This window comes from Brassica oleracea, chromosome C7 (genome assembly GCF_000695525.1).
Source record: "Brassica oleracea var. oleracea cultivar TO1000 chromosome C7, BOL, whole genome shotgun sequence".
NCBI classification, from domain to species: domain Eukaryota; kingdom Viridiplantae; phylum Streptophyta; class Magnoliopsida; order Brassicales; family Brassicaceae; genus Brassica; species Brassica oleracea.
The window spans coordinates 38763981-38780850 of record NC_027754.1 but is presented as its reverse complement, the minus strand read 5'-3'; the positions used below and the strand labels follow the sequence as shown (position 1 = coordinate 38780850).

General features: G+C 36.0%; 2 protein-coding genes and 1 long non-coding RNA gene across 4 annotated transcripts; 2 read left to right on the top strand and 1 right to left on the bottom strand.

The window, feature by feature from the left end:
- The first annotated feature begins 263 nt into the window (after positions 1-263).
- On the top strand, positions 264-4417 carry LOC106304813 (ABC transporter A family member 12). The gene is made up of 16 exons (XM_013741203.1): positions 264-343; positions 453-792; positions 880-959; positions 1058-1190; positions 1293-1412; positions 1504-1628; positions 1713-1871; positions 1959-2247; positions 2331-2414; positions 2497-2831; positions 2905-3105; positions 3191-3300; positions 3404-3488; positions 3593-3721; positions 3822-3927; positions 4029-4417. The coding sequence occupies exons 1-16, from the start codon at positions 272-274 to the stop codon at positions 4415-4417; spliced, it is 2757 nt and encodes a 918-aa protein (XP_013596657.1). The 5' UTR covers positions 264-271.
- A 614-nt stretch (positions 4418-5031) lies between these two features.
- Positions 5032-6915, top strand: LOC106304781 (putative pectinesterase 63). 2 transcript variants are annotated; one of them, XM_013741174.1, is made up of 5 exons: positions 5032-5163; positions 5408-5686; positions 6103-6309; positions 6405-6643; positions 6744-6915. In XM_013741174.1, exons 1-5 carry the CDS (start codon positions 5032-5034, stop codon positions 6898-6900), a joined length of 1014 nt encoding a protein of 337 aa, XP_013596628.1. In that variant the 3' UTR covers positions 6901-6915. The 2 variants fall into 2 exon arrangements, with proteins under 2 accessions (XP_013596628.1, XP_013596626.1); XM_013741172.1 differs by having other exon boundaries at positions 5032-5241.
- LOC106304782 lies at positions 6839-7889 on the bottom strand. The gene is made up of 3 exons (XR_001262830.1): positions 7615-7889; positions 7244-7516; positions 6839-6920 (listed from the first exon to the last, which is right to left on the bottom strand). It is a non-coding gene; the product is annotated as an uncharacterized LOC106304782 (long non-coding RNA).
- Between the last annotated feature and the right edge of the window lie 8981 nt (positions 7890-16870).

The window sequence follows — 16870 nt, the reverse complement described above, 5'->3', positions numbered from 1 at the left end:
TTTTTTTGGGTACTTAATTTTATTACTTAAAAAAAACATAAAAACGTTTTCTTTTCTGCTAATTCTATATCTAAAAATATGTTAGGAAACAATTTTTTTTCAAAAAGGTCAATCTTTTGTTTCCAAATTTTAAGGTCTTCACGTTGAACTATGATCTATTTTTCGCAGTTCTATTTATTTATGTTTTCCTTATAACTGATTATATGTTGTGATCTTTTGTTTCCAATTTTAAGTGTTTGGCTATTCTCCAACGTTCTTTCTTTCTTCATTGATGGCTGATCCTAGTCCGGCAAGTTTTTGGACGCAGGCAAATGCGTTACTCAGGAAGAACTTAACCTACCAGGTTGTCTGTTTCCTCTCTGATTAAATTAAATAGCAAGGACCACCACTTCTTATATATATATATATAGTTGAGAAAAGGGTTTATTAAATTAATGGAAATTGAAATGCAGAGGAAACATATATGGACGAATGTACGGCTCATCCTAGTTCCACTCTTCCTCTGCTTAATTCTCCTAGCGATTCAACATGTTCTCGATGCGCTGATGAAGGGTGTCTCTGATATGACTGGTGATTGTAAGAGTAACGCTGATTTATCTGGCGGTATGTGTCCCATCCCAAACCCTCCCATGTTGCCTCCCATGTTGCAGATTCCACAGCATGAACTCCGTTCTGTTAAAACCGAATTTCTTCCCTACAAAGACCTCCCTGACAAGTCCTGTAGAGGAACAATGGGAGGATCTTGTCCTGTAACTATACTTATGACTGGTGACAAACAGCCCCTTGGTAAACGTATATGCTTCTCTTCCTTGTTTGATACGTAACTCTTTTATTTATCCTTGGTGCATGTGAAACTTACCCAAGCGTGTTCTCTTTCAGCTATATCCGCGAATATATTTGCTACTTCTTTCGCGGTTAATTCCTCCGACCTCTTGCCTACTTTAGCCAATAATATCTTGGTATGTCTTTCTTTTAAAGGCTATATATATATATATAAATGTCTGAATTTGAGTGCTAGTGTCTACATTCATTCCATCTCCTTTTTATTTTATTTTAGGGTTCACCAATAGCAGCAGATAAAGACAATTACGCAGATCCAGGTCTTGCCCCAGGTCTCCCTATCTACAGTATCCAACCTCTGTGCAGTGCAAACTCTACATGGCCACTCTCTCTCGAAAAAATTCAGACAGGTATGACTTTTTCTTTTACTTCTTTCATGTGATGTTCGAAGGAAAAGTTTGACTTGAAAGATGATAAACTGATATGAAGTGGTTTGTGTCTAAATATCTCAGAGGTGAAGTGTGTTCAAGGGTTGTGTCTCTGGAGAAATAACTCTGCAGATGTCAATAATGAGCTTTTCAAGGGTAGTTATAGGGGAAACCCTGCTGGGATTACAAATGAGATCGCTGCAGGTTTTGAGATTTTCTTCCATTTACTTATTACATTTATATATTATCTTCATAGTGTATGCTTAGGATCCATCTCATTGTTTCTTTGCATTAGCATACGATCTCATGAGTACGGATAAGAAAAACTTCAATGTGACCATCTGGTATAACTCAACCTACAAGGACGAGTTTTCAACTGGGCCTGTGAAGCTGGTCCGAGTTCCACGATCTATCAATCTGGTAGTACCATGTTGTACTTTCAAGAGTCAAGACATGCATTCACTTACAATCGTGTTTCTCTCATTGTAACATATGCCTTTGCAGATATCAAATGCTTATCTAAAGTTTCTGAAAGGCCCTGGGCTAAGGATATTATTTGAGTTTGTCAAAGAAGTTCCTAAACACGCAACTAGACTGAATACTGACATAGCGTCCTTGCTTGGCCCACTTTTCTTCACTTGGGTAGTTCTTCTTTTGTTCCCCGTAAGTTCTCTCTTACGAATCCCTTGAATGTTTTTTTTTTTTAATTTATCCCATTGTATGTGAAATGACTAGCTATAAATCTTGCAGGTGATTTTGACATCATTGGTGTATGAGAAACAAGAACGTCTAAGGATTATAATGAAAATGCACGGCCTAGGCGATGGTCCATATTGGTTGATTTCATATGCCTATTTTCTAACCATATCCGTGTTGTACGTTGCTTCTTTGGTGATCTTCGGGTCAGTGATAGGACTCAAGTACTTTCGGCTCAATTCCTATAGCATTCAGTTCGTTTTCTATTTTATCTACTTGAATCTGCAAATCGCTCTTTCCTTTCTTGTTTCTTCAATATTCTCGAAGGTTAAGACTGTTACAGGTAATATCAACATATCATATTTCTTATCAAGAAAATGCCAATGTTCAAAATTGAACGGTGTTGTTTTTATGGATTAACTGTAGTCGTTGCTTACATATTGGTGTACGGTACTGGGCTCTTGGGAAGCTTTCTCTTCCAGAAGATGCTTGAAACTCAGTCTTTTCCGGGTAACCTTAACAAGAAAATTAATATGCTCATTTTTGTCACTTACTTTTTATTTTTGGTATATAATATCTCTATGCTTTACAGAGGAATGGATTGTTGCCTTGGAATTGTATCCTGGTTTTTCTCTGTACCGCGGGTTGTATGAGTTTTCACAATATGCCTCCAGGGGAAATGGGATGAAGTGGCAAGATCTCAGTGATAGTGGAATGGGTGAAGTTTTATGCATCATGTCAATAGAGTGGTTACTGGCTATCATCATAGCTTTCTATATTGATCAAGTTTTCTCATCTGGGAAGCACCCTTTCTTTTTCTTGAACCCTTTCAAGAAATCTTCATCTATACCAAGTAAGCCTACCGTGCAGAGGGTGGATTCTAAAAAAGTCTCCATAGATATGGGAAAAATAGATGTCTCTCAGGAGGTATGTTTAAAATGTCATCTTTTTAGCCTTTCCATGTTTCTTTGATATTAACATGAAATGAGATAATAAACAGAGAGAAATGGTTCAACAATTGAGAAATGAAGGTAGCGCAGGGCACGCCATCTTGTGTGACAACTTGAAAAAAGTGTATCCAGGTAGAGATGGAAACCCTCCAAAAATGGCAGTAAGAGGGTTATATCTCGACGTTCCTTCAGGAGAATGCTTCGGCATGCTAGGACCTAATGGCGCTGGAAAAACATCCTTCATCAGCATGGTCAGTTTCACCAAAACAGTTCCACAGACAAAGGTTATAGAGTGTCAAAGTTTGTAATCTTTTACTGTATTTTTTGTTGCCATAGATGACAGGGCTACTCAAACCTTCATCTGGAACTGCATTGGTTCAGGGTTTGGATATATGCAAGGATATGAACAAAGTATACACTAGCATGGGCGTTTGCCCACAACACGAGTAAACACTCTCTTACAGTCCTTATGCATGTTCTTTCATTACCAAGCAAATAAGGAACATTTTTAAGAACAACTTCGGTTTTGTGGCATTCTCTTGGTTGTAGCTTACTTTGGGAGATACTAACAGGGAGAGAACATCTTCTCTTTTACGGGCGACTCAAGAACATTAAGGGCTCTGCTCTAACGCAAGTATATATATATATCAGCCACACCTTGCTGTCTTAGTTTAGTTTTGTGTTATATATAATTCCAGAAGACATTGTTAATTCATGAATATTTTTAATCATTTCAAGGCCGTGGAAGAATCTCTAAAGAGTGTCAGCCTTTTCGATGGAGGAGTTGGCGACAAGCCTGCTGGAAATTACAGTGGAGGTATGAAAAGGCGGCTTAGTGTGGCTATATCACTTATTGGGAACCCCAAGGTACATGCATTCTTGTTAGTTGTATCGTGTTTTCAAGCAATGAATGGGTCATGTAAGTTATTAACAAACCGAAGGTGTCATTAATCATTCTCTTAATTAGGTAGTTTATTTGGATGAGCCAAGCACAGGACTTGATCCAGCCTCGAGGAAGAACTTATGGGATGTGATTCAGCGTGCAAAACAAAACACAGCAATTATCCTCACAAGTATATATATACATATACTACTTTCTTAGATTATTTATGGGACTTGATTAATTGTTCTTCTTAAACTAGACTTAATCTTAACGTTAAGACTACATTTTCAGCTCACTCGATGGAAGAAGCAGAGTTTCTAAGTGATAGATTGGGGATATTTGTAGACGGAGCCTTGCAATGCATAGGAAACTCCAAGGAACTAAAGAGCAGATACGGTGGATCATATGTGTTCACGATGACAACATCTTCAGAACATGAGGAAGATGTCGAGAGATTGGTTTCAACTGTATCTCACAACGCCAAGAAAGTATATCATCTCGCTGGTACACAGAAGTTCGAGCTCCCAAAGAACGAAGTTAGGATTGCTGAGGTGTTTAGGGCTGTAGAAAAGGCTAAATCCAACTTCACAGTCTTTGCTTGGGGACTTGCCGACACAACTCTCGAAGATGTCTTCATCAAAGTCGCTAAATCTGCTCAAGCCTTCATTTCCTTGTCTTGAGGCCTGATTTTTCAAGTTAGGGTTTCTATTTTTTGAGTCAAAGATGTGTCTTTAGGCACACGCAACAACAGTCTGTATATACGATTAGTGTAGTACACGTTTTTTTTATATCGAAGGCTTCAACCTATGTTGAAATGTCGCATAATTATTCGTTGTTGCAATATACTCTATATTATTTCAAATATGAACATGAAATATTGCTTATGCCAATTTTGATTGTTGGGCTGAGCATGTGCAAATTAGTTGATGTCTTTCTCACATTCAAGCTGTGTCATTTCATCATGAATCTTGGTGTTATATATGTGAATTCAACTAATCAATCTTGGCATATATTACCGTTATGTTTGGTTTTAATACTTATTAGCAAATCATTTGTTCCAAAAACAAAACTAACGGGTTTACACCTTAACTAATTTAGTTAACTAGAAGAACTTAAAAATGTATATATATAGTTAGGGATAAAAAACAATAAAGAGCTGCAAGAAACAGAAACCAAATTAGGGTAAAAAAATGAATGGCGTCGAGTGTTCCTTAACTTTCAGCAATGGTATACATATACTATCAGAAAAGAACAGAAGTTATTCATCTTTATTCTACAAAAAAAGTAGTAAGAAATGGGATACAATTGTGTGTCCTTAATACTAACAATCTTGCTTGTCGTGATTACATGGCCCGTGGTTTATGGTAATGATGCTACACCAATTCCTCAGAACAAAAACCGAATCGAGCAGTGGTTCAACACCAACGTCCCTTCGTTGGCTAGTAGAAAAGACAAGTTAGATCCAGCTCTGTTGACTGCTGAGGCTACCCCGCGTGTTATTAAGGCATAACAATATTCAGATCATTACATTCGAATAGTACTAGTGTTCTAAATAAATTGTAACTAAATCGGTCAATGCAAAAGTCAACTAGGCCGCCAAAATAATGCATGATAATAATTAAACATGGGTTTTATTCTTGAGAATAATTTTGGTGTATCTATAAATGCAGGTGAGACAAAATGGAAGAGGCGATTTCAAGACATTAACCGAGGCGATAAATAGTGTACCCGTAGGGAACAATGAACGCGTGATCATCAAGTTAGGTCACGGTGAATACAAAGAGAAGGTTACGATCGATAGAAACAAGCCTTTCATCACATTGTACGGTGATCCAAATGCAATGCCCGTGTTGACATTCGACGGCACGGCAGCCGAATACGGAACAGTCGATAGCGCAACTCTCATTGTCTTGTCCGACTACTTCATGGCCATAAACATCATTGTCAAGGTATTTTTTTCATCTTAAAAACTTATTGATATGAATTTAGGTAGCCTATGTAATAAAGCCTAGATTCATCATTAGCCCTGTTCGGCGCATGGTCGCAGCGCGTCCAGAGTCAGCGACAAAAAAAACAGTGTATTTTGTTGCTTAACACACAAGACACGGAGAACAACGACGCGCTAATGTTAATAATATTAGACGCAGCGGCAGTTTCCGAACGAGATCTGATCGCTTAAAATTCCAGCGTCAGCCGCGTCTTATTCCGGTGACTCTTTTCAATGTTGCGGTGATATTTTTTTAAGCTCACGCCATCCTCCGCATCGTTTAATTTATTGCCGGTCATAGTAATCGCCGCGTCCATTATCCGAACAGGGCTATTGTAACAAAAAAGATGTCTAGATAACATTTTAAAAAATTGGTAGAATTCTGCTCCAATGCCGGATGGGAAAAGGAAAGGAGCACAAGCTTTATCTATGAGAATCTCTGGCAACAAAGCAGCTTTCTATAACTGTAAATTCTATGGTTATCAAGACACGATTTGTGATGACACTGGAAACCATTTCTTCAAAGACTGTTACATCGAAGGGACATTTGATTTCATCTTTGGGAGCGGACGCTCCTTATACCTCGTACGTACCTAAGATCTAATTAAACTCTTGTATACATGCATGTTTTCGTGATGATTTCTAACTAAAATCCTCCTTTTTGGTTGATGCATGAAAAGAGTACACAACTAAACGTTGTGGGAGACGGACTCAGAGTGATCACAGCTCATGCGGGGAAAAGCACGGAAGAGAAAAGCGGGTATTCATTCGTGCACTGCAAGGTTACAGGGACTGGCACTGGGATTTACTTGGGTCGAGCATGGATGAGCCACCCCAAGGTCGTTTACGCATACACTGACATGTCAAGTGTCGTAAACCCGTCTGGATGGCATAAAAACACCCAAACCGAGCGTGACAAGTATGTAATCAAAAACCATTTTAATATTTATATGATCCACTGACGAAACGTTATGTGAACAAATATTTTTTAATGTAAATTTACGCGGATGGATGAGCAGGACGGTGTTCTATGGAGAGTATAAGTGCTCTGGACCAGGATCGCGAAAGGAAAAGAGAGTTAAGTATACACAAGACATTGACAACATAGAAGCTAACTCTTTCATCTCGCTTGGCTACATCCAAGGATCCAGCTGGCTCCTCCCTCCTCCTTTGTAATCTCTCATAATCAATTGAGGCTTGTGTAAAACAAGGAATACGAATCATCGGTTTATTATAAAGTTTTATATATTAACAATCTCTATGTTTCATTATTTTAAAAATGTTTTAGGGGAAAATAGCTATTTACAACATGTTCTAAATTTCGGTGGACCCTATTCAAAATAATAAAATGGACCTTAATTATATGTGCATTTTCATATTTTACTGGTAAAGTTTCTATGATTTATGTTGTTTGGACCCTTAAATATGAAGTAAATATGTAAAAATAATATTGGACCTTGTGCATATGCACCTTGGGCACATGTCCAAAGAAGGTGCTGATTGTAATGGGGAAACTCACCAATGGATGTAAGAAGGGGATAAGGGTGGGAAATTAGGTAAGTCGTGGTCTTGCTCTTCGTTGATGATGCCAAGTTCTGTGTGTTTTAATACGTTGTTGTATTCTCAGCCTCCGTACCTAGAAAACAGAGAGAAGAAACGTGATGAAAAAGGTTTCCACTTTAGGAAACTTTTAGAAAGAAGAAGTTTTCGGCTTCGAATGTTATCTTGAATCTCTTGTAATTGCATTTTGGCAAAGTCTTGTACTGTTTCAGGTCCTTCTATGATACAAAAGCTGCACAGAAACATAGAAACCTCTCTGTCCGTGTCTTTACAGTTCAATCAACCGCGAAATAAATCCTAAAACGAGGATGAAGATGAAAGTGATTGTACCCGGAAGTAAACTTATCCGCGGAATCAGTCGAGAGAGGAAGATTCTGATGGGTCTAACGCCGAGAATCGCTGCCATCTCAATCTCTGGTTTCGCCCTAGTGAAGGCAAGCTTGTTATACCCTGAGACACGAGGACTGTACGGATCCGGTGATTCGTTGGAAACCGAAAAAATCCTACTCAAACATATCATCGTTTGGAATCTTTCAGCAGCGGCAGATTAGCTAGTTTGCTTTCTCTTTTATGTGTATGTTTGGTGGTACAGTGAGAAATCAGAAATCGAGTCTGAGTCCGAGAGAGAGACAAGTATACATGGCGAGCTTTTATTGGTTGTCCTTTTATTTATTTGACACTTGTTCTATATTTTGGTTGGTTAAGAATAAAGAAACAAAGTGTGTTTTCAGAAAACTTGTGGTGAGATTTTTTTTTTTTGAATGAATGTAAAATGATTTTCATCACAAAAACTTTTCTTAAAAAATTGCAACATTGTGTAAAAAGTCTACCAGCTAGTTAAATGTTTGAAACTTTGTCTGGTAAAGAGCTTTAACTCAAACAGAGACCAAGAGAATCATCGAGTGTCAAACCATCTTCTCATCACTTCTTCATAGCCTTTTCTCCTCAATTTTTGTGTAATTGTGATCCTTCGCTGTCTTATCGATGTAGCTCTGCAAACGACTCGCAGAGTCGCTGTCTGATGTAGTTCACCATGTCTGCGACCAATTCATTCCCGCCAAAATGAGTGCAAGGTTGATTGAAACACATATCTGATAAGAAATAGAGTTTTTTCTCGATAGAATTTTGGGAAAATTAGAAAAAATGGACACTTTGAACTTAGATTTGTCCATTTAAGATTTCTGCAATATTTTTTGGAAAAATAGGATTTTAATTCCTGTGAATACCATAATACCCTTAAATTAATCAATTAAATTGAATTATAATTATAAGTAATAAGTCTCTAATAATTTTCGTAATAGATTTAATAGTTAAAATAGTTAAAAAGTTAAAAACAAAAGAAAAGAAAATGAGAGAACAAAAGAGGGGCACATGTTAAGATATCGATACCCTAATTCCTTTTTTCTTACCTCGTCTTCTCCGCGTAGAAGCTTCTCCCATGGCGATTTAGAGTTCTTCATCAGCCTTTGTCTTATCCACCGAGCTCTTCATCTGCCCTAGTATCTAACCTCGTTTTCGTCATCTTTCTCTTCTATCTCACTGAAGAAACAACGAAATCAAAGTCTTTTTCCTCAACTAGTTTCGTCGGACAGACCAATTCCAAATCGAAGTGTTCTTCCATCAAATTCCTCAAAATCTCAAGTTTCTTAACAGTAGGTAATAATCTTTGATTCTCAAACTGAAGTCTCGTAGTTGCTTTTGTTCCTTTGACATTTCACATGCTCTCTTTCAAGAGATTTTTGTTTGCTCTCATTATACGTTGCGTCTCTGGGGATTTTGAAGAATTTGATTTTGTTTCAGGTGGGCCAAAAGCTGCATGTATCGGCTGCGCTGGCTTTGCAACTTTCTCTGTACTCATAGAGAAGTTCTTTGACAGGCATACGTAAACCAACAATATATCTAATAGATGCCATTTCTGTGTACTGTTTAGTTGTTTCTTATACTGTTCATCACCTGAGCACAGGGAAAGGGAGGAAAACTAGAATTACATTTTCCAACAACATAGAAGAAACTTAAGCTTGCTGTTTGATTCAATATTGTTTAGTTGTTGTCATTATTTATCATAGATTTGGTTACACTAATGCTCCAATATTACAGTGCTCCTCAGAAAATAAGGGCATGTCGTTGCACACAAAAGTTTCAGGTTGCAGAGATTGATTCAGTTTTGTTGTGTAACTTGATATTGTTGAATATTAACCTGGTTAAAGTTCAACCTTTTTTATGTGCGACAGTGGAAGAAAACTTCATTACAAGTAGAATCACTTAGCTGAGCGTCCCCAGCAATGGTGGTACAATGTCCTTGACTCATCAAAATCAATTCTAAAACTGAGGTTTGTTGTAGCCACTGTCAAGAGGACGTGGTACTGGCGCTAGGATCATACATGGTAATCTGATCGTTATAGTCTCAAATTTGACAAGGAATCTAGTACTACAAACACAACCATAATGATATAACTAGGAGTACTCTTATGTGTTGTCTACTTTTTTACAAAAAAAAAAACTTTCTTCATAGATGAAGAAGATTATAGATGTTGTCCCAAACATTGTTCCACTTTTTATCTGAAGGCATGGCGAAGTTGAGCTCAAACATCTCTTTAGAGATGTTACCACTTTCACTGAACCCAACAAGCTAGGCAACTATCTCTGCACTCTCTTGCACGTGCCTTGAGTCGTAAGGATCAGTCCATAGCTTGTTCACGAACTGTAGCTTCCTCTGTTTCCCTTCCAGTGGTACGTCCCACTTCATGTACAGCTCCTCTCTCTCCTTAGGCGTCAGTCTCGAGTTTATCCTTCTCGCCAGAAACTCCTTCTCTCTTCTCAATGCTCTTATACTACATCAACAACACATTGATGATCTAAACAATGTTTACACACTGAAATGAATAATGTCATAAAATTCACTTATGTGTACGTCCCTCGATGATAGAGATACAACTGCAGGTTCACCAGATTTAACATAGATTAGAACCATGTTGTATTGATAGAGAAAAGAGATGATTATGTTGATGAAGAAGAGGGAAACACAAACAGCAAAGAGAAAATATCGTGGGAGAAGGAGAAAAACGTGGGAGAAAATATTCTATGAGATATTTAGGAAAGATTTAGTTTAGATTTAGGAAGCATCTTTAACCGAATATGGAAACTTCCATATTTTTTGGATTTTACGTAGAATATATATCCTAGCTAACTCAGAACACAGTAGAGTAGATGTGAAACATATTATATCTTAAGCGCCACATAAGGTAAAAGGTAGAACATATTATGGCACATAATATATATAAGGTATATCACTGCGTTGTGCCTATGTGTCGTTATCAAGCTGTAGGTATACTGAAGACATATTTCTTGATTATAACGTTTCGAAATATAGCTTGGTTAGAATATATAAGAAATGCTAGTTTACGTTGTATCCCCAAGATATATCTATGTATAAAACTTAGTATCTGATTTCTAGACTAAGTAGATGACCAGAATAAGTATTCTAACTGTAGCTAGAAGATAAAATAAAATATGATTCTACTTTTAAAAAAAAAACTTTTAAATATTGTCGTACTTATGTTTCCAATAATTTTCATATTTTTTAACATTTATAAAATTCAGTATACTATTTTTCCCATAAAAGAAGGGTAAAAATTGTCCAGAACTGTCCAAATATCAGAAGTCTTATTGTGACAAATAAAAGTTCAAAGTGTCTCATTTTTCCAATTTTCCCTAGAATGTTTTCATTTTTTTTCTCCTAACTTGGAAATTTTTCAAATGGATAATTCATACATACTAACTTGTTATTTGTCATCTTGGTTTTTTGTTGTCACTGCTATCATATGTAAATTTCTATGAGTTTTTTGGGCAAGAGTAAACATTATTTTAATTCCACCCTTTATCATTTTTAACAATAGAAAATAACATGCATTTTTTGCATAATGTGAATTATGTAGCACCTACACTAACATAAGAGTTTGAGATTTCAATTATCATAGGAGGTGAGGACTGAGGATTAAACACAAATGTGGGCTGGGTTGAATTAAATTAATGTTTTGGTGGGTTTTGTAAACATTTTTCCAAGCTAAGAAGGCCTACTTTAATATGTTAGGGTCTAATCCCTTATATAATAAATCACAAGTCACGTAAATGCTGCCACATCATTTGTGTTTACAATTTTTTTAAAAATCAATTAAACAGAATAATAATAAAGGGAAAAAATTTTAACTGTTTCAGAATCCCACAATGGCACCCATGATCATCATTTGTCCACATTTTTATTTTTTTTACACTCCCACATCTCTAAAATTTGATAGAAAAGCGACATCAAAACTCCCAATAAAAGTAGAATATGAAAGGTTAATACTCCTTCAATTTCAATACCCTAATTCAAAATGTCATGAGCCAGTGTTCTATTTACCGAGTAAACGGATCTCAGCAATCCAAGTTCCCCAGTTATACTATCTTAATCCTCTGTAAGATTATGTTGTCTGTTTAGGGCTAAGATGGTCCAAGAAAGAGTGGGTATGATCCAGCTTGAAAGAGAAAGAAAGGAGGAGGAAAAAAAGGAGATGTGGACATGGTACAATAGCTAATAAGATAAACGAATTTTGGTAATAAGGTAAAAGGGCTTTCTTGATTTTAATGTTTTAGATATTCAGTGAGAAAATTTGGTTTGTGTAGGATCGTCAAGTGTTGAAAAGATGCAAAATCGATGATGACATGGAAACTTTGATCAAATTCTGAGGCAAACTAACAGAGGTATATATTATTTCTTTATTTTAGATATTTTTTTTAATATATTTTTTCTATTGAAAGCGAAAAATAATTTAGTTCAACTCTACTGCATTCTCTTGACTCTTGACTGCAAGGAATATATAGTCGGCATTCAAACAATCAAATTATTCAGTGTTTTAATGCTTTTATTCTCTAAGGTAACATTTTTAAAAGACTTCTTTCTCGAGAATATATATCTAAAAATGGTCGGAAAATCTGAAATCGGAAAAACGATTATACTTCATTTTTCTCTCTTCTGTCATGTTCATCAAATTAATGTGCAACTATCATACATATACTTTTCAACCATGCTTTCAATTTACCGTTTCAATACCAATATTAAATTTACGTTTGATGTTTTGGTCATGTAATGTGTGAATTTATCATTTATGTCATTTATATCTTAAAGATATGATAGCATACACTAAGTAGTAATATCGCATATTCTCAAACTAAAGAGTCAGCTAACTTTGATTACTTAATTATTTTCCATGATTATGTACTGATATTACCTCTTGATTTGCTACTGGTATTTTTCTGTTACATGTTTTTACGGTCATAACTTAATACAAGAAGAACAAGACATAAAGAAGTGAAAAACAAGACATAAACAAGTCATAACTTAATTATAGTGTGTCCGGAGTCAAAAATAAAATGTACTCATCTCTTCCTGGTAAATCAAAGTTATTTTATATGCAATTAGAGTTTTTTTTTGGTCAAAGCAATTAGAGTTACTTATAACTGAAATTTGGTTTTCTTTGCAAGCAAATTTTCTTTCCATGCGAAGCATGGGATCAAAACTAGTTAAGTATAAATCAAAAGGATCGTTTCGAAACCGAGTGCATGTAGTATTTAGTACGCCAGAGAAGCCCTAGCCAATTATCCTATACGTAAAAGCAGCTCCGACGCTGATATTTAAAGAAATTCTTAACTTTAAAAGAAAAATATAAAATCATAAAGATATTAATGAGAAAGAGATTGAAACATTAAAACAACAGCCGTCACCTTATTAATGTATCTAGAGTAACAGTTACAATATTAATTTATTTTTTTCTTTTAAAACCCCTCACCATATTCACCATTAATGCTGCTCTAAGAATCTCAAAGCTCACTTTCCACTAAGATTCAGATCTAGGGTTTAGTTACCGTTGTTCTCTGATTTTTTCAATTTTTAACTTTAATATATTGGTTTTGAGGGGTGTTCAATCCGGATATCGGTTCGGTTTCGGTTCGTTTTTTTTTTTGTATTTTGGTTAGTAAAATATAACTATCATTCTAAATCCATATTTACTTCGGTTCGGTTTGGTTTATATACCATCGGTTTTTGGTTTATTCGGTTTTATATCAAAACATAATTATTTAGTTTGAGATCATATTATATAAATTTTAGAGTTATATTGTCATCGCAGTCATTTATTAAAAAAATATTATATTTTCAAAAAAAAAACAAAAAAAAAATAATAACGCTTATACCTTCAGATGAAATAATCAAATCTAGAATTAAAATCAAAGCTCGAAATTTTTTAAATAAAAATAAAAAACAAAAGAGAAGTATGAAAGAAAAATTTTTCTACTCTTCCATATTCAGTGTTCATCAAAGTCATGCTTCTTCGAGTGAAAATCTGTTCGTTTATAAATAAGAAAAAAGTTGTGAAGAGATTTTTCTAGTTATTATCCATCAAATTTATAACTTTCACTTCAATTTAATTAATGCTAAAAGAAAAAAAAATGATTAAAAGAAGAAGACTAAGAAAATAAGAAGCTTGAGTTGCGATGAATTGTTATTTAATTATATTTTAATTGATTTTCAAATTAGGATTCTTTATTACTATAAAAAAATATGGTAATAATTATTAACAAAAGAATAACTTATATAACAAATAGATTTTCATGTGATGTTATGTGCATATTTACATGTTTCTACTTTTGTTCGGTTTTGTTCGGTTTATTCAGTTTAATCGGTTATAAACTAAACCATATCTAAATCCTACGGTTTTTATAAATTATATTCATTCGGTTTATATGATATATACCAAAACCACACCATATTATCTATTTCGGTTCGGTTGGGTTTGGTACGGTTCGGTTTTACCATATTGGACATGCCTACTTTTGACTTTTTAATAAAGATAATTATCGTGGTATGAATTCGTACTATTCAAGCTCAACAGCTTGGAATGCTGGATTTTTTATTGTTGCGAGAATTAGAAGGTTGTTGTTTTCTGTATTCAATATTTCATTTTAATATAAAAAATGTTTTCGTGATTTAATGTTGGAGTTTAACAAATTTGGATTTGTAATAAAGAAGTTTCATTCCACAAATAGGAGAGTTTCATTCCACAAATAAAGAAATTTGGATACTTTACTACAGATGCAACAAGATCCTAACTTGGCAGAGAGAACATCATTGCTTCCTTGGTTGATATGGTATATATGGAAAGCACAGAACGAGAAATGCTTTAACAACAAAGACATATCTCCAATGGACACGCTGCAACTTGCGTGTCATGAAGCGGAAGCATGGAAGCTAGCACAAATCCTGCCAGAGAACATCTGGGATGTGGAAGCGAGGGCAGCAAAGGAGAAAGAGGTCAATGGCCAAGATAGAAAAGAACGATGGAGATGTATGATTGATGCGTCATATGGACGCTAGAAGATACGGGAGTGGGTTTGGGTTTCATCATGTTCGATGGAACTACTGAGATAATGCGGGGGCAGAGGAAGCGTAGTAAATCCTCCTCACCACTTCACGCAGAAGCGGAGTGTCTAGTCTGGGCTATGGAGGAGCTTAGTAGTCGCGGTTTCAAGCAGGTGCGCTTTGAATCGGATTGCCAGCAGATGGTTCATATCATAAACTCTTCCAAGCAATGGCCAGCACTCGAACCAGAACTTGATGCTATTGAATCACTTCGAGAAACTTTTATTTCTTTTACTTTGAGCTTTATTTCACGAACTCTGAACATCCGTGCGGATTCTCTTGCGAAAGAGGCTGATCACGCGACTCACACTTTTCGATTGTAGACATTGTGGTTCCTGAACCGCTAGCTCTCGAGGCTAGCATGTTAGGACCAGTTTGATCATGAAATAAAACTTTAGATGACAAAAAAAAAAATAGGAGAGTTAGAATATGTGTTTTACTTCAGTGAATTCCCATGAAGTCCATAAAGATATCAAACTTAACTTTGATAGATATCAAACTTAACTTTGATATTCAAATAAAACTTATTACGACTAATGGCTGCTACCTCAACTGAAAAGAAAAAAACAATTAATCATCAATTTTTTTTATAAGGAAAAATCAACCTCACATATGTGACATAAATTTAAAGCGGAACCAATGATTAATCGAATATCGATGCTCCTGTATCTTGTGTTCGAATTACAAGAATAATGTACCATGAAATGTTTGAGTCTTTGAGAGCATGGTCTTTGTAGTCGCTATATAGTTGTGCTGCATTAAAGTTGTTATTTATTGCTTATTCCGTCATGGCCCGTGGGATTTTCTTGTCATCTTGGGCTTAAATGGTGACATGCGGGACAAGTGTGTTGCGGTTATAATAGTAACAAAAATATATAGATACATAGATATATGTAGAGATTTTTGTTACTATTCATGACGGTGCAGAGCGGTTCGTCGCCATTCGAAACCTTAATTGTTATAAACGCTTTTGTATAGAACGCATAAAGAAAATACATATGCATATACATACTTATATGTTGTGTAACAATAGAGGAAATGGGTGGAAATAGTAGTGACCTGTGAGGGTCCACAGCATGTGGCGCAAGTTAAGGGTCACAGAATGTTGTTAATTTATTACACTGAGACACTAGTAGAACATATAGCCCAAATCGAAACTTTAACTTTAACTTGCAAACAGAGCCGGGCCTGAATATAAGCTCATCAAGCATGTGTTTGGACCCGAAAAAAACATATATCTTTTAAGGGCCAATAATAAACAAAGAGATCATGTAGCTCTACGGGTAACTTTACTCTAAGTAGGGAAATTGACCTGGGATCAAATCTCCAAACCGTTTTTTCAATATTTTCACTGTTTTTATGAAATCAAAGGGCCAAAAATAATTTTTTGCTTGTGGGCCAATATTTTTCAGGCCCGGCCCTGCTTGCAAATTATGTTTCTTTATTTAACAAATTATATTATAGGCCATGTTCGTTTACGTGTCGCGCGACCTGCGATCTGCGACTAAGATTACGTTCGTTTACGTGTCGCGCGACTTGCGACTTGCGACCTGCGACTAAACCTGCGACCTGCGACTAAAACTATGTTCGTTTACGTGTCGCGCGACATGCGATCTGCGACCTGCGACCAGTCGCGCGATAAAAATTTTCTTAATTTTTAGTCGCTGTTTTTTCGGGCGACTTAAATGGGAACCCGCGACTGGTCGCGCGATCAGTCGCGCGACATCAAAACGAACAACAACCTGCGACTTGCGACTTGCGACTTGCGACCAATCGCAGGTCGCATGTTACGCGACAGCAAAACGCACAACAACCTGTGACCTGCAATCAGTCGCAGGTCGCAGGTCGCAGGTCGCGGACATGTAAACGAACACGGAGTATATAATGAAGATAAAACTTAAATAAAACAAAAGAGTACTTAATGCCTAATTCATAACATGCAATATGTTGCGTCGGTGGTGAGCTTTCGGATCTTTTTTCGGGGAGGGGGGATAGGTAGGGCCGTAGGGGTATGTACAACGAATATAAGATTATGAATATGAATATTCGATAATATCCTAAAAGAGATATAGCATATGGTAGTTGCTCCACCGTAGGAAGTTGTGCGTGTGGACCGCTTCCCCGTTGAAAATA